Genomic DNA, 17,996 nt, shown 5'->3' with positions numbered 1-17,996 from the left:
CCCGAATTAATACGACCATGTCTTTAACGTTAGGCCAGAGATCAAGATCAACCAAACTATAGTCAATCATGGTCTTAGCTCCCCCCCTTTTAAACGTGTGGCATGCTTCTAAGTCTGAACGTGTCCGACCATTACAGGCTCGAACCCCATGGGTTATGGTGAATGATAAGACCTGTTGCCCCACCCTGGTACACTTCTTAATAGGTGTAATCTGAAGCTTTTCAATCTCTTTGGCTTTATCTCCATCATCTTTTAACTCCTGTATGTAGTCAACCGGTTCAAATGTTGTGTTAAAGTCGCCCGCGACTATGAGTTGATAATTCCCCTTGGTTGAGTCAAGATAATTTGTTAATGTGATTATCGTGTTAGATAACTTGTGAGGACTACTAAAGCGATTGTAGATATTAAATAGCCTAAGATTGATATTTCTTTTCAAGTATTTCCCCTGAACCTAGTTCCAGCACCTTGATTTTACATGCTAATGTATTCTTAACCCAAATAAATAAACCATAGGCTGGGCGGCCAATTGAAGACTGCCTGGCTTCTATACTGAAGGTAGTGAACCCCACCCTGTGTACCTGCTCAACCGCCCAGGTTTCCTGGAACTAGCATAGATGGAAAACGTCCACTAGCTTGCACCACTCAGGGTCAATTAACTGAGACTTTATGCCTGCAATGTTCCAGGGTAAGATTTTCAAATCCTGGTTTTCTAACATGGGCTCCTGGGCACTACACCCTAAAGTGGTTTTTGCTCTTTCGTAATTTAGTTGTTGGGACTGACGGCAATGCTTAATTATTGGACCGCAGTGTGCAGGTTCATTATTAGTATTGATTTTAATAAACTCTTTGGACTGAGTAGCAGGTGGTTTCTTAGATATCATGTGTGAGTTGGTGATGACATTGGGTAGTCAGTCCTGGGAATCAAGGTCAGACAAAGGTTGGAATTTATTTCTCAGTTCCAGAAAGGGGGACTCCTGTCTCACAATAGGCTTCTTAATAAGTGACTTAATGGCCGGGATATTTGGGCCTACACATTCAAGGTGCCTATAAAAAAACACGAGTGGTACAATGTCAATCCCTAAACTTGGCCTCTGGATTAATGGATTGTTCCCCCAGCTAAGCAACTGTCCCGCAAGCATTGAGGATCTACAGTTTATGATGATACAATCTCCTGCAATGGACTTACGTAACGGGCCAACCCAGCTTATCCGTCTTAGAAACAGGATATCACTATAGTTGGTATTTGTTTTTCAATTGATTTCAGAGATTCTTTTTGATTAGTTAGGAATGCCACATAAGGGCAACACTCTGGGGGAAGATGTAGTGTCACCTTATCGTCTTGATCAATCAGACCATTTTGATTCAGCATTTCAGGTAATGTTTGTTGACTACAATCAATTACGTTCCCAGTGGGAGTTAAATTAGAGGGGATAGGCCCAATGTTACTAGGGGGCAGCCTTACATTCCCCAGGTGACTAGAGCGTAAGGGCCCTATCTTTTTTTGTGGTACTGCCCTAGTATCATTCCTATAAGATCCAGTATTTAAGGTACAAGTCACAAGTCTACATTTCTACTAGACGGCCCCTCACCAGAATTTGAGCCCCCATGAGAAACAGTCGCCCCTTCATATATTTTCATTATTACCCCTGTCAAAGATAATATATTAGCAACCTATTTATGAATTAGTTCCACGCTTGATTTCAATTTTTCAAGTCTAGCCAAGATAGGCAGAAAGTTTTTGACAATAGTTTTTTATATGCATAATATTAATGTTACAATAGTTTGCGGGGGTAATTCCTAAGAGTGGAGAGGCGAATTAGTGATAGAATCAATCATAGAAGATGGTCTTTGCAATACATCAGCATCAGCTTCCGGGGTACCTCTTGGATCTTTTTCCTGGATCTAGTCTGTGCGACCCGTAAAGGCTCCGAATGTTTGACCTTTTTTTTCCTCTTAACTGGGCTTGCACGCACTGGTGTTGCCGTGGGTAAAGAAAAAGGGCCCTGAATGGGGGATAAGACAGATGGACTTCTATTGAGTACATGATTATTCTTACTGGGGTCACTTGTTGGAAGAGCTTGTGCAGTAGCCTCAGCAATAGAGCCAGTAATAAGACTAACCGAACCCCCTTCTACTGACAAATGTCACTCTGCAACCTGAATCTCCTTGTCGATGGCCTTGGCGGCCCGTAGGAGGAAGCAGTCATGTGCAGAGTTCAATGATGGTTTTGGAGTGATCGCTTTCCCCCGGTCGATTTTAGCTAAGCCGCCATTCCAAATAGAGGTATGTTACAAGTGTAAATCAGACTTACTCATGCTAGAAGACTTCGATCTGGCTGCCCCTTGTTGTGCAACAAATTTTAAAGTCAGTTAGGAGTCTGGATCCAGGAACCAAGAGACCAGGCTCAGCTCAGCCTCTTCCGGGCTCTGACGGGCAGGGACGGGCCCGCCCTTGGCCTAGGCTTTGCCAGGGCATGGCCTGGGCAAGCCTGCGTGCATCCCGCACTGCGGGAGACACACTGTGTTTTTAAAGCGCCTCTGGGCGTTTGCGGTCTCGCATTGGCGCCTCCAGGCGCAAAGGATTGTGGTGGATGTAGGCCCCGCAGCAATGGTGGCAAGCGGGCTCCCGTGCTGCGGGAGACCCTCGGTGCTTTTAAAGCACCTACAGGGACTTGCGATCTTGCGTTTGCACCTCCAGGCGCAAAGGATTGAGGTGGCTGTAGGTCCCCCTGTAGCAGCAACGGTGGCAAGCGGGCTCCCACGCTGCGGGAGACCCGCAGTGTTTTTAAAGTGCCTCCGGGCGCTTGCGGTCTCGCGTTGGTGCCTCCAGGCACAAAGGATTGTGGTGGCTGTAGACCCCCTGCAGTGGCAACAGTGGCAAGCGGGCTCCCGTGCTGCGGGAGACCCACAGTGTTTTTAAAGCGCCTCTGGGTGATTGCGGTCTTGCGTTGGCGCCTCCAGGCGAAAAGGATTGTGGTGGCTGTAGGCCCCCCCCAGCAGCAGCAACGGTGGCAAGCGTTAAGAATGCTTAAAAGGAGGGAGGAGCCTAGCGCGCAACCAAGATGGACGCGTAGGCACAGGGCTCCCGGGACCCTCGCGGCCTCCCACGTCTATCCTGGCTATAATCCTGTTATTCTGAAGGAATATTACTCGTGAACCGAAGCGGAGGTGATTCCCGTTTTCGGAACTTAAATCGGACTTTGGGAACTCGACTTATCCTGTACTCCAGAAAGAGGCCTGCTCCGTGGCGCCACCCCGGACTCGGGTTGGCACTGTCCCCGAGCTCCAATTGAACAACAACGGCTCTAGGGGCTTGGGCGGGCCCGTCCCCCCCCGGTTTCACTTTCGTTTTTGACTTTCCTCTACGAGTCAGGTGGCGGGCGCTCGCAGCTGCTCTGCGTAGGGACCGATCTGTAGCGGTCGTGTGGCATTGACAAAGGGGGCTGTCCATCAGTCAGGTAGACTCCCCAGAGTGATTGTTGTGCCTAACAGGTATACTGGATCTGCTCTCCCTGCTGAGTGATGACGACCCGGCTGGACGGTGACAAGCACAAGTCTAGAGCTCCCCGGAGGGGTAGCTACGTGCAAGCGAACAATATGGACCGCTATGCCCAGCAGAAGGGATCTCCCGGTTCGAGTGGGCTTTTAGATGCGGCCAAGGAGGGCCCGTCACCCTCGACGGAATTGACACTACAGGATGTCATGGGTGCCATCGACGCCATGAAGGCTTCGGTCGGCCAGCAATTCGACTCGCTGGCCCATAAGCTGGACACCGTGTTGATCGATGTCAACTTAATTAAGGCAGATCTGTCGAAAACCAGTGAGAAGGTCAAATCACTCGATCTCACGACATCAGGCCTCAAGACGGATGTCTCTGAGCTGCAGACGGAGATCCGTAGTTTGCGGGCCCTCAGCGACCTCTCTGCTAAAAGACTGGAGGATTTTGAAATCAGGGCCCGGCGGAATAACGTACGCATCATCGGTGTGCCGGAGAGGTCGGAGGATGGGCCGGTCGATCTCTTTGTGGAAGATTTGATCCTGACCAAACTAGCGCCGAAAGGCCTCAGCAAATTCTTTACGGTGGAGCGGGCACACACAGTTCCGGGGGGCCGGCCGAGACCTGGGGCCCCACCGCAACCTCTCATTGCCAGGATATTCAACTTCAGGGACCGGGACGCAATCCTGCAGGCCTCCCGTGTGCATGGCCCGACGAAATATGACAATGCGGACATCAGTTTCTATCCTGACTTTACACAATCGGTGCAAAAACAGCGAATGGGCTTTATGACTGTCAAGCGGCGGCTGAGGGACATGGGCTTGAAGTACTCTATGCTTTTCCCGGCCAAGCTGCGTATTGAACGGGAGGAACGGACTCATTTTTTTGACCGGCCCGAGGCGGTTGAAGACTGGCTTGACACTTTGCACCGTCGGCACGGCGGGGAGGTCCGAGCTGAGGATGAGGGCGGTGGATCAGCGGACCAAGGGTGAACAAATGACTTGTGGTTCCTTGACAATTTTGTGTTCAACTCCGACTTGGGTTTGATGTACTGGTTTTTCTTTTCTAGGACTGTATTACCCACCCTTCATCATTGGGTGGCCGCGGGGTATCTGGTGAGATTCTTCCTCCTTGGGGGATTTTTATTTCTTTCTTTCCGTAGAGTAGGTTCATGTTGGGGCGACAGGCACACTGCGAGTTGGGGTGGCTTAATGGTCTTGTGCAGGGGTGCAGGGTGGGGGGGTGTATAGCGGGAGTTGGGGGGGTGGCGGTAGGGGAGTTGTTTTTATGTGGTGTTTGTTTTGTACCAGGCAATCAGTGGGCTGGTTTTTGCTCTCAACGTGGGTGGGGTGTCTGTTGCTGTGGAAGTGGGGGGTAGGGGATTGCGCATTTTGACGTGGAATGTCAATGGTTTGGGGGACCGATTGAAGCGAGGGGTGGTGCTACAATATCTGAAACGTCTCTCTCCGGATGTGGTTCTGTTGCAGGAGACGCATTTGGTGGGACACTCATGCCATGCTATGAATAGAAGGGGCTACCGTTTGGTAGCCCACTCTGGTTTTACTACCGGCTCCAGAAGGGTGGGCATTTTGGTTCGATCCTCTCTCCCGCTGGAAATTGATGAGGTGATGCACGACGACCTGGGGCGCTACGTGGTGTTGGTGGGCCGGTGGGAAGGACGGACTTTGTGTTTGGTTTCAGTTTATGTCCCCCCGGGGTTGCAAACCACTACCGTTGCGGACTTGGGAGGGTTGCTGCTTGGGCTCCCGGAGGGCCTCTTGCTGGTGGGTGGTGACTTCAATTCTGTGGTATCGGGTAGAGAGGATCGGCACCCTCCCAGAGACCTCCCCAGGGCGCAAGCTTGGCTGGGTGGCTTTATCGATACTATGGGGCTGGTGGACTGTTGGAGATCAATGCATCCGGGGCTCGCCCAATTTACATTTCACTCTGGCGTCCACGGCTCCTTATCTAGATTGGACTATGTGCTGATGCCGGCTGCCCAAGCCCAAATGATCGGGGAGGTCAGACATCTGGCTCGTGGTATCTCGGATCATTCCCCGGTCCTGCTAAACTTAGATGTGGCCATGGGGGCAGAGGGGAGGGTGGCCCCGATTAATCCCTGGTATTTGCATGACCCCACAACTCGTGCCCTTTTGGTTAAGTCTCTTGACCGTTATTTTGAGGAAAATCAGGGTTCAGTCTCATCGGCCGTAACATTGTGGGAGGCTTTCAAGGTGGTCATCCGTGGGCAGGCCCTATCCTTGATCTCCCATGCTAAGAGGCGTAAAACTGAGGAGGTGGTACGTCTGGAGTCTGCCATAACTGACTTGGAAGAAGATCTCGGGCGGGGGGTCACACGGGACAAACTCCATGCACTTGGCCTGAAACAATCGGAATACAGGGCGTTGGTTACGGATGCGGCCAAGCTCGCGAGTAGGGAACATCAGGGGCGCTTGTACGATGTTGGTGACAAGGCTGGAAAGTTGATTGCATGGCTGGAGAGGAAAGAGCGAGCGAGTCGTGTGGTCCCGGTGATTGTGTGTGCTGATGGTGTGAGTGTTACCGACCCGGGGGAGATTGTGAGCTGCTTTGCGGACCATTTGCGGGACGTCTACTCTCCGGTCTCGGAGAGGTCAGAAGACGACTCTCGTCAATTGCTGCGAGATATTGCATTGCCGTGCCTTTCGGTCGATGATAAAGAACTGCTGGACGCGGCGCTGACAAACGATGAGATAGCATCGGCGATTCGCTCGGTCCGTTCAGGAAAGGCTCTCGGCCCTAACGGCCTTCCGATCGAGCTTTACAAGCTTTGTCCAGATTGGTTGGCACCTCATCTCCGCGAGATGTTTCTTGCATCCCGTGAGGCTGGCGCCCTTCCGCGCGATCAACGTCTAGCGACCATTGTGGTGCTCCATAAAGAGGGCAAGCCGCATTATTGCTGTGCGTCTTATAGGCCCATCTCACTCCTAAACGCTGAACCTAAGATTCTCGCTAAAGTGCTCGCTAATCGTCTGATTAAAGTCATCGGTAACTTGGTACATCCGGACCAGTCTGGTTTTATTCCACACCGCAACACCGCGCTGAATCTGCGGCGCCTCCATGGAGTCCTCGCGAGAGTTGACTCTATTCGGAAGCCAGCCATTTTGGCGTCCCTTGACGCCACGATGGCGTTTGATACGCTGGAATGGTCATATCTCTGGGCGGCGCTGGCTAGGTTTGGTTTTGGACCTGGGTTCATTGGATGGGTGAAGTTGTTATACGTGGAACCACTGGCGCAGGTGGTGGTGAATGGTAGAGTTTCTGCCCCCTTTTTGCTTGGTAGGGGCACGCGGCAGGGTTGCCCCCTGTCCCCGCTTCTTTTTGCTCTCGCGTTGGAGCCCCTGGCTGCGTGGCTCCGGTGGGAACCCTCCATGACGGGTATCCGGTGGACACCGACGTTTGAGGATCGCATGTCATTCTACGCAGACGATATTTTGCTCTATCTCACCTCCCCGCGGAAATCGTTGATAGTGCTATTTGATGTATTGAACTCCTTTGGTCGCAATTCAGGACTTGTCATTAATTGGGTGAAATCCTGTGTTTATGTGCTGGTTGGCGACCCCCCTCTTCTCCCGCGTGGCTGTCCGATTCAGATTTCACATTCTGGATTTGAATATCTAGGTATCCACGTGTCCCTCGATCCTGCGGTCCGATATGCTCTGAATCTGTTGCCCCCGCTCCAGCGGCTGCGGGCCGATGTTGCTCGTTGGCGTAGGCTCCCGCTATCGCCGCTTGGCCGGGCAGCCTTCTTCAAAATGATGTCTCTTCCACGCTTTTTGTACGCATTGCAGAATACACTGGACATGGTGCCCGCCCGATATTTTAGTGAGGTAGAGAGCTTACAGAGGCAGCTAGTTTGGGATGGGAGACCGCGCATTGCTCTCGCTAAATTGACTCTACCGTGGTACGACGGTGGCATAGCTCTCCCTGACGTTAGACGATATTATTGGGCGTCCCAGTTGGTGGCGGTGAACCATGGGACATACGGCCCGGCGGTTAACCCCGCGTACGAGATGGATAAGCTACTGTTGCCGGGCAGAGATTTCAATAGGGCGCTTTATTCTACGAAGGGAAGTACTAAATTGACCGGTCCTACGAAAAATGCGGTGCGCGCTTGGCACTGCGCCACCACTGCTACGGGATGTGCGGGCCGTCTGTCTCGTGCGACTCCACTGTATGCGTCGGATGCTTTGGGAGGTTTATGGCGTTCGAAAGGCTTTGAGAGGTGGGATTTGATCGGAATTAGTCGTGTGGGGGATCTTTGGACGAAGGGCGCCTTTAAATCGTTTGAAGCTCTTCAGACGGAATATAAGCTGAGCGATAGGGAGTTCTTTCGCTATGCGCAGATGCGCCATGCGCTACTTTCCGCTTTCCCGAATCCTGCAGATATCCCCGAAGCCTCCCCGTTGGAAGATCGTTTGCTTGATGGCTACCTGCCAGATAGTACTATTTCCCTGATCTACAAAAAATTGATTAATACTCGAGCGGACCTTCTCACACATTTGCGAGAGGTCTGGGTCGCTGATGGCCTAGAGCTGGATGATGAGGACTGGGTCGCGGCCGTGGCCTCACCGAGGGAGGTTGCTATACCGGCGCGCCTTCGCTTTGTGCAGTTGAAGATACTACATAGGGTCTATGTCACCGGTCCCCGCTTGCTTCACATGGGCTACACAAGTGATGGGTTATGTCGGCGTGGTTGTGGCTTGCTTGGTACTTTTCTTCATATTCTGTGGGAGTGCCCGAAGGTGCTACGTTTCTGGACTGGTGTGCATGCAGTGATGGAGGAGGTTACAGGTGTGGCGCTGCTCCCTGAGGCTCGGCGATGCGTGTTGAATGTGTGGGAACCGACTGACTGCGATGTGGCACAAGAACGCTGGGTGACTTTGGGCAACATGGTCGCTAAGCGGGACATTGCGCAGCTCTGGGGGTCCGGTAGGCCCCCCACGGTTACGAAATGGAAAGAAAACATGGATTGGTGCATGTTCCGAGAGAAGACGGTATACGTGGCCAGGGGCAAGCCTAGGGCATGGAGTAAGATGTGGGGTCCCTGGAATTCCTATCGGGGGGATATCTGCGCCCCCCCCTTGGTGGTCGCACCAGACGTCACGATGTCCCCGTGACTTTGATGTTCCTGGTCGCTTTGCAGGATTGATGGCCGATCCTCTCCCTGCCCCCCCCGCCCCTTTTTTCACGCGAATAACTGTGTAATTGTCTGCGTTGTCGCTGTTATGCCCCACTCATGAGAGAGCAAGTCTCTGTTAATGGAGTTCTTTTGCCTGGTATAAGTTTCTTTTTGTTGTTTTTATTTCTAAAAGAGTTAATAAGAAACCTATCTGTAGTGCTGTGTTCAGTTGTGGGCGGCTGCAGCCGTTATGCGTGCGGCTCGCTCCGGCTCCTGTGATGTTGTACTATTGTTTTTCCCCCTTATCTCTACGTTAGCGGCCGGCCCAGGCGGTTGTAGGCCCATGACTGTGAATATTCGATGTGTAAATAAAGGTTTAAAAAAAAAAAAAAAAAAAAAGAATGCTTAAAAGAAATATTAATAATGGTGGACTACAAGAAGCTGCTATACAAACGCAATAAACAATTGTCAATCTTCACTAAATTCCTTGATCATTTTCAGAATCGAGAAGTGATACAGACCACTTTTGTCACAAGAGGGCTGAGGTTCATTTATCTGTAACCCACCGGGTCGATGGCCCTCACACATGTCTGAATGAGACTTCCTATTTACATACATGAGACAGGACCTCTGTGTAGAAATTGTCTTTTTCAGCAGAAGAGCACCCCTCGAAGCAGGAGAGTTGCCCAAAAATTAAAATACCTTCCACTCTGAAGCCAAGCTCTGATGGCACCAAGCAAGCAACACATGTGAGCGTGAACCTCCCTAGACGGGCTCTCTTATCTCTTCCAGCCAAAAACCAATCTATTCCTCCTTTCACCCACCAATATCCACCCTTTCACCTTTACATCCGCTCATCCATTCATTCTTTCACACATCGTAAAATATTCATCCATTCACCTATACATCCCTCATTTGAGTTACCCATCAAGCAATAAAGTATCACCCATCAATTAATCCTTTGCCCATCCATTCATCCATCCATCCATCCAATATTCTTCCTTTGCCATCCACCCTTCAAGATTTTCATTTGCTATGCTATCAGTCCATCCTCTCAAGTTACCATCTACTTTGCCATTCTTTGACCCGCCCAACCATCAATCCTTTAAGTTTTCCATTTTCTCTGCCATCTTTTCACCGACCCAGCCATCCTCTCAGATTTCTATTTACCTTTCTATCCATCCATACTCTCAGATCCCCATTTACTCTGCCATCCTTTCAATTCACGCATCCACCCTCAGATTTCCATTTACTGTCATTTTTCATCCATCCACTCCTCAAAGATTTCTATTCACTCTGCCATCTTTTCATCCTTCTATCCCCTCAGATTTCCATTTATTCTGCCATTCTTTCACCCACCCAGCTAGCTATCATCTCACCCACTCTTCCACCCATCTACTCATCCTGTCACCCACTCATCTATCCACCCTTCCATATTTTCACCCACCCATCGTTTCACCCACTCATACATCTAAACTTTCACCACCCATCTTTTCACCTACCCATTCATCCATCCTATTATCCACTGATCCTTTGAACAACACATCCATCCATCCTTCATCCACCCACCCTTTCACCTACTCATCCATGCTTTCACATACTCATGCATCCACTCACCCATCCCCTCCTTTCTCTTTTGTCTCAGCCTATCTTTCGTTCTGTTAGCAATAATTGGGAGCTTTTATCTGCCAAGTTGCACACATGAGCCCCTTAAAGAACCCCACTCCTGCTGTAGCTGGTAAAGCGAGGGGTTCACGACGCCCCTTCCTCTACTGATAGACAGGAAATACCCCTTTCTTGTGTGCAACTTTTCTCCTTGATTGACTTGATACAGCTATAGCTGAGCTGGTAATGAAGGACTAACAAAGACCTTGGGACCTGTGGTTATATATTATATTATATTATATTATATTATATTATATTATATTATATTATATTATATTATATTATATTATATTATATTATATTATATTATATTATATATTACATTTACATTGTACTTTCTGACATTTATTGCTGCCACATTGGCTGTTTAAAAAGTGTGCTCTTTATTGCATGTAGAGGGGAAGTACTCTTACCCTCTCTTTTGAGCAACGTTTCTCTCTGATTGAATTGATACTGCTATGAGCTGGTAATGAGGGACTCACAGCAATATTTAAACGGGTGATTATATGATATGATATAATATATATTATATGATCATTGCAGTTTCTGGCATTTTAAAAGGAAGTGTGCTCATTAATGCATGTAGGGAGGACTTAAATTTCCCTCTCTCATAAACCTACCTTGGTTTATCTTTGTGAGCGATGCATGCATGATAATATATGCCATACAAAATAATATATAAGTATGTGGCAACTACTATAAGTTTCGAATCACGTTTTGCTTCCTCCTCCACCGCAACCCTCCCAACAGAAGTTTATTCAGTGTAAAGGGTTGTCTTGAATTGCATTTGATATTCTGTTTTGTTTTGAACACGGCAGGTATTGACTAGTTTGCTGGATGGTATAAGACGTTGGAATACAGGACACGCATTGCATGATTTAATTTAATTTCAGGAGTATGAGACGTGATACAGATGTTTTGTAATGTAATGAAAAACAGGTGCAGAAAAAGTATATTCTATCACACAACATTCAGTTCATCTCCTGAGAGGGATTGTCCTTCAGATTGCATCCTGACCATCTTCTAAGAGATGCTTTTTATCATTTGGTTCCAAAGCATCTGTTAGGAGGGCTTATCTCAGGGAATGAATGTGATGTACTGTGAAAGATATATTTTTATTTTCATAGGTATTTCTCACTTATTTTGGTATTATTATTAAATGCATATATGTTTCTTTTGCCGATATTTGATTTTAGCTACATTGAATTGTAATGAATGTATTCTCATTCTCTCCATTCTTCTGAAAAGAGGTGCTGCTCTGGAACCTGGCACCAGAACAAAAGAACAATTAATGCTTTATTCATTTACTCTTACTCAGCTGAGGCCAGTTCAGTTGAGACTTGCCTTAGGGAGAGGGGTCTGACTGATACAGACATGACAGTTGTTTTTAAGCCACACTTCCTTAAAAGGAGAAGTCATGCCTTACAACAGCGGAAAGCAGCCTCTGTCCAGCAGTGCATCAGACTCCATTGCCTGGACACAACACTGATAAATATTTTAAAAACTATGAACCTGATGTTATCACTCACTAGGCATCCTTTAAGCCTCAAAACCACAAGGCATTCAGACCTTGCTTCAACATTTGCAGTACAAAACATGTATCGATATGGTGAGAAAACAAACAAGCATTTACAATGCAATGGTCTCGGCATTGGTAAAGTTAGAGCTATTGGCATCGCTCATGACATTATTTTTGTTTATGTTTTTGTTTTTAAAACATTTAAAGAAACGGCATTGTCATGAGCAATGCCAATAGCTCTAACTTTAACAATGCCGAGACCGTTGCAAGGTGGAATCAACAAAAGGCATCGGCCTGTTGATCGTCAACGCCAGCATTGGGGACAGCCGGCGGGGGCTTCACGAAACCCTTGCGGACCCTGCATTTCTTCATTTATACACATGAAGAACTGTCTTTAGGCACTTTCGAATTTAGGGGCATATTATCAAGGAGGGCGTTAAAATTATCGCCGCTTTAGCGGCAGAAAACTGCCGCTAAAGCAGCGATAATGGGCTTGATAATATGCCGCAGAGAATTCCCATAGAAGTCCATGTTCACACCAGAACATGGGCTTCTATGGGAATTCTCTGCGGCATATTATCAAGCCCATTATCGCCGCTTTAGCGGCAGTTTTCTGCCGCTAAAGCGGCGATAATTTTTACGCCCTCCTTGATAATATGCCGCTATAGTCCTTTTTTATACACAGCACATGAAGCCGGGTCTCAGCTTCTTTCCGAGCACTCCTAACTTTACTAAAAAGGAGGTGAAACCTGAGAGAAATGAAGTGATATGCACGGACTCACTCGACGAGAAATCAGGATTGCAACAAGTCACTTCACAGTGTCCCCGTTTTAAAGTTTCGCCAAACACCCGGAGACATAGATACCTTACTAGTTTGTTTTGCTCGACATTCATAGGTACAGACTGCATTCGTAAAGGGTGCACACGAAGAGCCAGTCGTTATTTTTAGGGGGTGACACGGTAGCTGTCGAGATGAAGTGTATTGCAAGCAACTCTGCTGCTTAAGGGCACACGAGATGCGGTGATCGGGCGGGCAGGCAGACGGCGTGTAAGCACAGCAGTGAGGCTATTAGGGGGTCCTGGCAGCGTGCAGTGATCCAAGGGGAACTCTAAAATCCGATAGATGGATATGACCAGGAACACACATGCTTCTTATTACAAAAACATCTCACAAGTGATATACTTTTATGAAGGCCTTGTCCGGTTTGCTGGGCGTCAAACCTGCTACCCTGAAGTTACACTATTCTTCCAACAGGCGCCTTAACCATCTGAGCAGTCTTCTCTGTTGTCACTCTTTGGAGACCCTGTGCACACTCTGAGCTCCAATGCACATCCTTGTCACTCTTTGGAAACCCTGTGCACACTCTGAGCCCCAATGCACATCCTTGCTCACGCGCTGTGCCCCTCCAGGTCAACGGGGGACCACTGAGTGCAGGGGCTGGCGTGCCAGAGGCTGACCCGCCGCAGCTCACACACTGCTATGGGAGCCACGTCTTCTGCCCCAAACCCAGCAGCGGCAGCGCATCACAGCAATGAGTGCAGCACCAGTCAACCCCTGCTAACAACTATACCGGCAATTCACAGACAGGAGTGTGACTTGATTACTACATGTTGTTCCTACAGGAGACTCGTGCCAAAATCATAAAGATGAAAGTCTGAGTTGGCCCTGCAGGAAGGTGCGACCTACGAGGTTTACCCTGATCTCTGCCGTGACCCACTAGTCTATCATTCCAGCTCTTGTGCCTAAGAATTCTAGGCATCGCCCACACCAGGGGCTCTCTTCAGCGCACTGAGTCCCAAACCTTGGTACGGTCAACGTGAACCCAAAGACTTCCATGGGGGCTGCAAACACCGCTGCATGTTAACTATCAGGACTCGCCGGAAGGGTGCTCCCGCGCCCCCCCCACCCCCCCCCCAAATCACGGAAGACTTCCGAGATCAACTCAGTCTCACTTCAACGTAGGCACAGTTCCACCCTTAACCACCCCGACGTTCATCTCCTCTGCAGACACCACCAAAAGCGCAAAAGAGGGTCCCAAAATCAAATAAAACGAAGCCAGCACATCTCACGGTGTTCAGGTACAAAAAGCCATTCACAGGGAGCCAGGAACAAAGTCAACATCCTTGATAAGTCGGCACAAAAATACGTAGTGAGTGCGTGTGGAAAGAAATCTGCGTTTCAATATCAGGATCTGCAGAACGCCCCCTTCCCCCCAAAAAATTAGCGCCTCAGGCAGCCTGGGTTCTCTCCCTCCACGTCCTGTGCAACAACTGGCCCCTCTCCCAGTCTGCAGTGCCTCTTACAGATCACAGGAGGTGGGGATAAAGGGAAGGGGGGCGGGAGGGGAGGAGGAGGGAGGGGGTGTAAGGCTCTCTTACACATCCCACCTTTGAAAAAAAATGTAAGGAAACGGCCAGCTTTGACCAGCAGGACTTAAATTGACTATCACATAGAGGGGAAACAAGCATTGTCTCCACAACTGCAAAACCAACAAGGCAGAGCAAAAGGCACACCACCGCCTTTCTCCGAGGCAGAGCAGAAATGCCTCGGAGAAACGCAGCGTCGTTTTCGGATTCGGGGGCGTGTTTTGCTGTTATCTCCTCCAGCCATTGGCTGGAGGAGATAAAGAGACTTTCTGCAAAAAACACGCCCCCCGATCCGAAAAAGACGGGTCCTCATCGGAGTGACTGACCTCTTCTCCAGTGGCTGGCCAGCATTCAAGAGGCCAGCCAATGGAGAACAGGGGAGAAGAGGGGCGGTTTCAAGCCCCTCTTCTCAAAGTCATTAAATCTCCCGACTTTCGGTTCTGCCTTCGGCAGACCGGTAGTCCTCGACCTAAAAATACAAACCAACTCCACATTGTTTCAACAAAAACAGCAGTGCTTTCAATTCATTCCTAATTTTCAATACATACAGATTTCATCACCTTCTGAAGTGAACCTTAGAAGAATTATTTGAAATGTGAGTCTATACTACTGACAGGATGAGGCAGAAAGTGTAATCAGTACAATGAAAAATGGAAATAATTTGGCAAAGTTTTCAGTATATATCCAGCTTGGATTGGAATGTAATTAAGAAAACATGAACCGTCAGTTTTCAAAGTTAGGGGCCGATTACGATGGCGGATGGACTGGAGTCCGTCCGCCACCATGGTGGTGACTGGGACCGTCCGCGATACATGCGGCGGTTCTGCACACCAAATGAGGATGCGACCGCCACCATGGCGGTCGCATCCGCTGCGATGTTAAAAATGTATGTTGTGCATTTCACTGCCCTACGTGGCAGAGAAATGTAGGGGTGTACACAATGTGGACTGTCTGCCAGGCAATCGGATCGATTGCCTGTGCCAGTTCCATGGCGGACGGTCTTTGCAACCGTCACGGTCGGATTCCCCCCGCCACCCTAATTTAACAGGGGGAAAATCGCGGTCCAATGGTGGAAGGACCGCCACCTCTTGGCTGGCAGTGGTGGTCCTTCCACCATCGTAATAGGCCCCTTAGTCACCAGCATAGGAAATGCATGGATATATTCACTGACTTCTGATAAACACAGATCAAAAGTGACCAAACATCACTCATCGCTATGCATATTTGGCTGCATATTAGCATATATCCAAGGACCGTGTTTGTTCACTGAATGGAAAGATGAACTACCATGCATCTGGACAAAGATCTTTTTCTATCTGGGACTGACGCTACCATTCCCATCCATCTTTTTGTAACAGAATACTAAGACAGCCATGTGTATAGACAACAAACTGCACTGTAGTACAAATCCAATTCTACTTACAGTCTGCTCCAAATTCGAAGAGCTGCTCAGGGGTGGCACTGCTATCCAGGATCGTGCCATTCCGGAAAGTGTAATCATCGTCAGGGATGTCATTCATAACCCCCAGCAGTCCTTGTGTACCGTTCTTGAAATTCTCAGGAAGCAAAACTGAAATGCTGAGGAACTCTCCTGTTCTTCGCACTTCAACACCAGCTCCAGAGGTGAACATGGCTGTCACGTTCTGCTTAATGGGTGAGTACAGAAAGACTCCTGCAAAATATAAAAAAATATTAAAAGAGAGGTGATTAGAGAGTGTTGAAGGAAGAAGAATATGAAAAAAGAAATAAAGAACAGAAAACAAAAGAAAGAAAATTAGACAAATACTAAGCAAGGAATTAAAAAGGCAAGGAAGAGGGAAAAAGATAGAAAAAAAGAAAAAGATAGTACATGAAAATTAGAGAAAAAGAATGAAAGGACAAAAGAAAAAAGCCAGAAACAAAGGAGGAGTATGTGAATGAAAAAATATGCATTATAATAGAAGTGAAAAAGACAATTAAAGAGCATTACAGTGAAATAAATGAAAAAGAATAAAGTGTGAGACTCAAAAGGAAATAGCAACTGTTCAAGACAAGCCATTAAATTGTGCTAAAGCATAAAAAAGGAAAGTTGGAATGATGTTAAAGTCAATGAAAGGCAGCATGAGTGAAACAAAGAGAACATGGAATCAAAAGAGTAAAATGTTAAAAATAAGGCTATATAAACGAGAAATAAACAAGAAACTTTTAACGTGAAAATGTAGATAATGTAAGAATAAAATGAAAGGAAAGAAAAAAGGATAAAGAAACAACCGAACAAATGGTGAAAGAAATAAAAGAGTAGGTAAATTGCTTGTGGACCCTAAAAACATAAAATACTTAAAGAGAGTGTGAAAGTAGGAAACCAATCATGAAAATGTATACAGAAAAAAATATGAGAAAAGGGAAAAGCAGGTCTACAAGACTAAAGGAAATAAAAGCGAAGAAAATTGGGGAACAAAACATGAAGGTGGGAATAGTGTGGATAGAATAAGAGAAAATAATTAACATAAGGAACAAGAAAATAAATATGATGAAAGAAAGGAAAGACAATGTAAAATTGGAATGAAAAGAAAACAATTTGAAAAATGGAAAAACCTTAGTAGATTTCTAGGAGAAATTAGTAGGAAAAAAGGTTTAAGAGTGCAAAGCATATACAAGTCACAGAGCAAGCAGAAGGCAAAGTGAATCAAGGAAAATGTATGCCAAATATTGAAATAAAAAGTAGTGGTAAACAAAAAGTGTAATGGTAAAAGAAATAAATAAAGCAATACATGAGAAAATAGAGAAAGTAAAGTGCTAAATAGGAAGAAAATTATTAGGATAAGGCATGAGTAAGCTAGAGAAAATATAGAAACCAGAAGACAAGCAAAACAGAAACTGAAAATAGTCAAGAGATTGTAAGAATGAGAACTTGCAGGATATAGTTCCAAGTCTGCCCTCCAATGTTTAGGAACTGAAACTGCACGTTGCACAAACATCTCAGCAAAAAGTGATTTTGTCAGTGTGTTATCTTGTATGAAACAAAGCAGAGCAAATGAGACACTAACATAAAATACTGTTTGAAAATATTATAATATGATTAGATACAAGGAAATTAATGAATTAATTCGGTCTTAAGGAGCTATTGCCCTATTTTCAATGCATTCAGCAACAATGTGCAAAAATCCCAGACCCACAAGATATTAGCATCCTTCTTGCTGGGTCCTTTAGGTCCCCCATATAATCCCAGACCCACAAGATATTAGCATCCTTCTTGCTGGGTCCTTTAGGTCCCCCATATAAACGTTCAATTAGAGTGAACAATGTACCATTTCAAGCTTTACAGGTTTATTTCAAATACTGGGGAAACCATTAAAATGATCACAAAAACTTTGGAGGTATATTAACAAAGCAGAAAGAGAGAGGAAAGTTAAGCACAACCCTCCATCTGTCTAATCAATTCCTATGATCAAATAACAAGTTCCTTAAATAGGAGGAGTGATAATTCAATAGGTTCTTAAGTTGTGCCATAGAAGGTTTTGAGCAGGAGCTATTTCACATTTCATTTGCATGGATATTCATCCATGGTGTTGAAATGTATGTGAAAATCAAGATAGTTCAAGGGAAACTGTTGGGATGCCATCTTGATTTATTGAGAGGAAGAGTGGGAAACCCAATTGACCCTTGGAGGCTAGGGAAGTTTAAATATTATCAGGTAAAAGTGCCTGTAAGGGATTCATTTAAGTACACTCTGTTAAATAATTCATGCAATGATGTATTAAGTTTCCAAATGCTAACCTATAGTTAAACAATCTACAAATTAATCATTCC

At 46.9% G+C, this 17,996-nt stretch overlaps 1 protein-coding gene across 3 annotated transcripts in view; it reads right to left on the bottom strand.

Annotated features, from left to right (window-relative positions):
• LOC146784167 (uncharacterized) overlaps positions 1–17,996 on the bottom strand; it is a 901,426-nt gene that overhangs the window by 426,967 nt on the left and 456,463 nt on the right. For all 3 annotated transcript variants that reach the window (XR_014970387.1, XM_085633210.1, XM_085633211.1), the window contains exon 23: positions 15,631–15,879. Coding sequence is in view for 2 of the 3 variants with exons in the window: in XM_085633210.1 (XP_085489336.1) it covers positions 15,631–15,879 (249 nt within the window). In the remaining variant the exon portion in view is untranslated. The remainder of the gene's footprint in view (positions 1–15,630; positions 15,880–17,996) is intronic.

This window comes from Triturus cristatus, chromosome 11 (genome assembly GCF_964204655.1).
Source record: "Triturus cristatus chromosome 11, aTriCri1.1, whole genome shotgun sequence".
NCBI lineage: Eukaryota > Metazoa > Chordata > Amphibia > Caudata > Salamandridae > Triturus > Triturus cristatus.
This window is presented reverse-complemented; position numbering and strand designations above follow the sequence as displayed.